Consider the following 3862-nt stretch of genomic DNA (forward strand, 5'->3'; position numbering starts at 1 on the left):
GCGGATGTTCCCGCTGGACTCTGCGCCGGCCGCTGCTCCCCAGGGATGCGGCAGCTCCCTCCGGGCTAAGCCGCATCCTGCCCCATCCCAGCCCAGCCCCGCGGGGTGCCGGGCTCCGCTGCCCCCTCCCCGGCAGCTTTATAAAAATAGCTCCTTCCCAGGCCGGTTCCCCCCGCCGCCAGCGCCAGCAGGATCCAGATGTTTTCCAGATGTTCTGCAGTGGCTGGAGGCCAGGATGTGCTGGGGCTGGGACTGGAGCTGGCCTGGGAAACTGTGCGGGGGTGGAGGAGGAGGGGGAGGAGGTGAAGGGGGAGGAGGAGGAGACCCTGCCCCAGCCCTGCCACGAGCCCTGGAGGGACCCCTTGCGCCATGGTGGGACCCTTTGTGCCTGGCAGGACCAGCCCAGCCCTTCAGGGGCATGGCAGCCAGCAGCCCTGAGCAACCCCCACACAGCACTTTGTACACAAAATAGTTTATTTTAAACGATTTCTACAGGTCATGGGGCTGTCATGCTTCAAGGAGCAGTGCCGGGGTGTGGGGTGGGCATTGGTATCCGATGGGTGCTGGGGGCACACGGAACCATGTGCCACCCACCTGCCCCCCCATGCTAACAGGGCAGCCCCTTCCTCACTCGCTCGATCTCCGCCTGTGGAGAGAGGCTGTGATTGTTGGGGGGCACAGGGGACCCCAGACAAGGCAACCCCTGGCAGGGACTCACCTGCAGCACCTGGCGCTGAGCCCGCTCCTGGCACAGCTCCTGCCGCAGCTCCTGCAGGTCCCGCCTGCAACACGCCAGGGTGGCTCAGCTGGGGACAGGACAAGCAGCCAGGAGCCACTGGGGACCCCCTGACACCCCCATCCCCACTCACAGGTGCTGGACTCGCATCAGGTCCACAAGGATGTGCAGGGTGCGGACCTCAGCCTTCAGGTCCTCCAGGGCCAGAGACCTCCCCTCCAGCACCTCCAGCCCCTCTGTGCTCCATGGCAGGACGGGTGCCTGCCCCGTGCTGGGGACAGGGGCACAGAGGGCAGCACGGGGCAGCCCCTGGGGCTGCTCCCCACCATGGGGACCCCCCGTGCTCCCCAGGGCCATGCTGGGTGGCCGCTGGCCAGGGACTCGTGGCCGTGTGGCTGTGGGGTGGCTCAGCCTGGCTGTGGTAACTGACACCATGTTGAAGCCATTGGCATCTGCCAAAGAAAGAACAGGAATCAGCCCCTGGTGCTGGGCAGGGCCCACCCACCCCTGAATCCTACCTGGGTCACAGGCTCTGCCCCACTCCATGTCAGCTGAGGCACTGGGCTGGGGGTCACTGGGCCTGGGGACAGCAGAGGTGTGAGTGGCACAGCCAGGGAGGTGCCAGCCCCACGCCGAGGCCAGCCATGAGCATGGCGCTGGCACTGGGACATCGCAGTGGCCCTGGACACCCCAGCACAGCCACAGGTTTCTTACTTGGTGGCCAGGACAGGGGCTGGTTTGGTCTTGGCAGGAATGGGGGGAGCAGGAGCCATCCTCTTGGTGAGTGGGAGCTTGGTCGGCTCCATCCTCGCTGGTGCTGGGAGCTCTGGGGAGAGGAGGCAGAAGCAGGGCTGGGGCCGGGACCGGCACTGACGGGAGTGGGCAGGAAGCGCTTCCTGCTCGTGACATGCCCTGGCCCAGGCACATCCCTGTCCTTCCCTCTCCTCCAGCCCAGGACTCACCCGGGGGGCTCCCTGTCCTCGCCCTCCTTGTTCTTCTCTCTGGTTGCAGCTGCTGGGGAGCAAAGGGGCTCGTCAGGTGCTGAGGAGGGACCCTTGTTCCAGCCTCTCCCAGCCCCACACCAGCCCCGCTGTGGTCGGCGCTTCCTCTGTGTGAGGCGGAGCAGGCAGCTGCAGAGCTGCCGTGAGCTCTGCGGCACGGGCAGGGTGTCATCCTGCCACCAGGGCTGTCATCCTGCCGCCATCCACGGCTCAGCAGCATCCCTGAAGTGCTGAACCCTGGGGTCACAGCAGGACAAGCCCACTGGCGTGGTGGGATACAGGACATCAGGCCATGATGGACCATCCTGTCACCATGGCGGGCCCCCCTGTCACCACGGTTGGCCATGCTGTCCCTGTGGAGGGCCACCATGTCCCTGTGGTGGGCCACATTGACCCCATGGTGGGCCAGCAGCCCTGCTGCTGCCACCAGCACAGCCCTTGTCACAGAGACCTCGCAGACACCAGAAATGGTGCTGGTATTGCCCACCCAAAGACAAGGCTGAAGCACCAAGGGCTGCGGGGATGAGAACACCCCAGTCCAAGGCCCCAGTGCTCCTCGGCTCTGCTGGCACAGGGTGATGGTGCCCAGAAGTGCCCAGCATCCTGCCCGCCCCTCGCCGGCAGCTCCCCCGGGCCCCTGGCACGGCCCGGCCCTGGAGCACGATGACACAAGGGCGCTAACCTGGGGATGATCCCGTGCGCGGGACCCTCCTGCCTGCCGCTGCGGGGCTGCCCCGAGGCCGAGCGGTGCCGTGCCGTGCCAGGCTGCCCCGGCCCCACGCCGTGCACGTGATGCCGGAGGAAATCGGCTCCACGCTGGGAAGGAAGTTGAAGCAGAGCGCACCTCAGGGCTGGTCCACGCCACATCCCTGTGCCCCACGGGGGGCTCCTGCTCCCCGGCCCGGCTCCCCGAACCCACCTCGTGTCCTTCCCGGGCTGCCCGGCCATCCCGGGCTGCATGGGCACCAGGGCTGGATGGGCACCAGGGCCGGGCTGACGGGACTCCCTGTGCCGGGACGGCAGCGCTGGTTTCGGCTGTGCGAGAGGCTTTGGGTGAGGGTGGGACGGGAGGGCGCTGGGAGCGCTGGCACAGCAGAGCCCCCAGACCCGTGTGTCCCCTGGCCACCCCCAGCCTGGAGCCCTCACCCACCTTCTCCCGGGGCAGGGCCGGGCCATCCGTGCCACCGCGGGGGCTCGCTGCTGGCACTGGGGAGCCGGGGCCAGAGGCGCCGGGCCGGGAGCGCAGCCGGGCCGGGGTGACAGCTCCCACTCAGCCGGGCCTCACAGCGGTTCTGTCACCCTCGGCTGGAGGGGAAGTGAAACCCAAACCGCAGAGGGGCCGAAACCCACAGACCGTGATGCAGGGGCGGTGCGGCCACGCTGCAGCTGTCCCTCCGCAGGGAGTGAAGGGTCAGTGAGACACCAGGGCTGCCCCTGGCCACTGCCCGGTCCAGGAGACAGCGTGGATATTCCTTTTGGCCGAAGCATCTGACCCAGCAATACCGAGCTGGGGGCAGGGACGGGGGCTGGGAATCAGCCGTGGGGCAGAGATGGGTGGCAGAACAGAGGTTCCATTGCACTCCCCAGGTGTGCCCACTCAGGCCAAGGAGCTGGGAACTCTGGGCACCCATCTCCTCAGGCTGGCTCAAGGCTGAATGTGAAGGGAAGCACCAGCCATTAACCCAGCACTGTCCCAACAGCTCTTGGCCAACACCGTCACCCACAGCAGCCAGGAAAGCTGAGCTCCTGCAGAGGCTGCACAGGCAGCAGCCCCCCAGCAGCCTCCCTTGGGATGGCAGCGATGGAGAAGCAGCTGCTGCTGGGCACCAGCCAGGGCAGCACACGGGGCTGCAGCTGCCCAGCACCGGGACCAGCCCGTGTGAGCTCCTGGAGGAGCTCGGGTGGGAAGGATGGAGCTGCTCCTGTGCACGGGTGACACAATCCCTGCTGGCAGCAGGCAGGGCCTGTGGCTGTGTCACCACTGTCCCCAGGCAATCAGTGCCAAAACAGGGGCTGAATGATCTATTAGTGCATAAAACCCAACAGGGAGTTGCTCCCCTGTTGCTCCTTTCAGGCTCCCACCCAGCAACTCAGGACACAAACCAAGCAGAGTTACACCTACGAC

At 66.8% G+C, this 3862-nt stretch overlaps 1 protein-coding gene across 5 annotated transcripts; it reads right to left on the bottom strand.

Moving 5' to 3' along the window:
* Positions 1-429: 429 nt before the first annotated feature.
* Positions 430-3004, bottom strand: LOC121359910 (translation initiation factor IF-2-like). 5 transcript variants are annotated; one of them, XM_041479273.1, is made up of 5 exons: positions 1699-3004; positions 1451-1562; positions 1255-1316; positions 870-1188; positions 430-782 (listed from the first exon to the last, which is right to left on the bottom strand). In XM_041479273.1, the coding sequence occupies exons 1-5, from the start codon at positions 2105-2107 to the stop codon at positions 608-610; spliced, it is 1077 nt and encodes a 358-aa protein (XP_041335207.1). In that variant the 5' UTR covers positions 2108-3004; the 3' UTR covers positions 430-607. The 5 variants fall into 5 exon arrangements, with proteins under 5 accessions (XP_041335207.1, XP_041335206.1, XP_041335204.1 ...); XM_041479272.1 differs by having other exon boundaries at positions 870-1316; XM_041479270.1 differs by having other exon boundaries at positions 1255-3004.
* Between the last annotated feature and the right edge of the window lie 858 nt (positions 3005-3862).

The sequence above is a fragment of the Pyrgilauda ruficollis genome, unplaced genomic scaffold (assembly GCF_017590135.1).
Source record: "Pyrgilauda ruficollis isolate IOZ18807 unplaced genomic scaffold, ASM1759013v1 scaffold48, whole genome shotgun sequence".
NCBI lineage: Eukaryota > Metazoa > Chordata > Aves > Passeriformes > Passeridae > Pyrgilauda > Pyrgilauda ruficollis.

Coding starts and splice junctions, on each gene's coding strand:
- LOC121359910 (XM_041479269.1), bottom strand. CDS start 2,107: ATGGTGGCCCTCCACAGGGACAGCATGGCCAACCGTGGTGACAGGGGG. Junction 783..869: donor CTGATGCGAGTCCAGCACCT/GTGAGTGGGGAT, acceptor GGCGTGTTGCAG/GCGGGACCTGCAGGAGCTGC.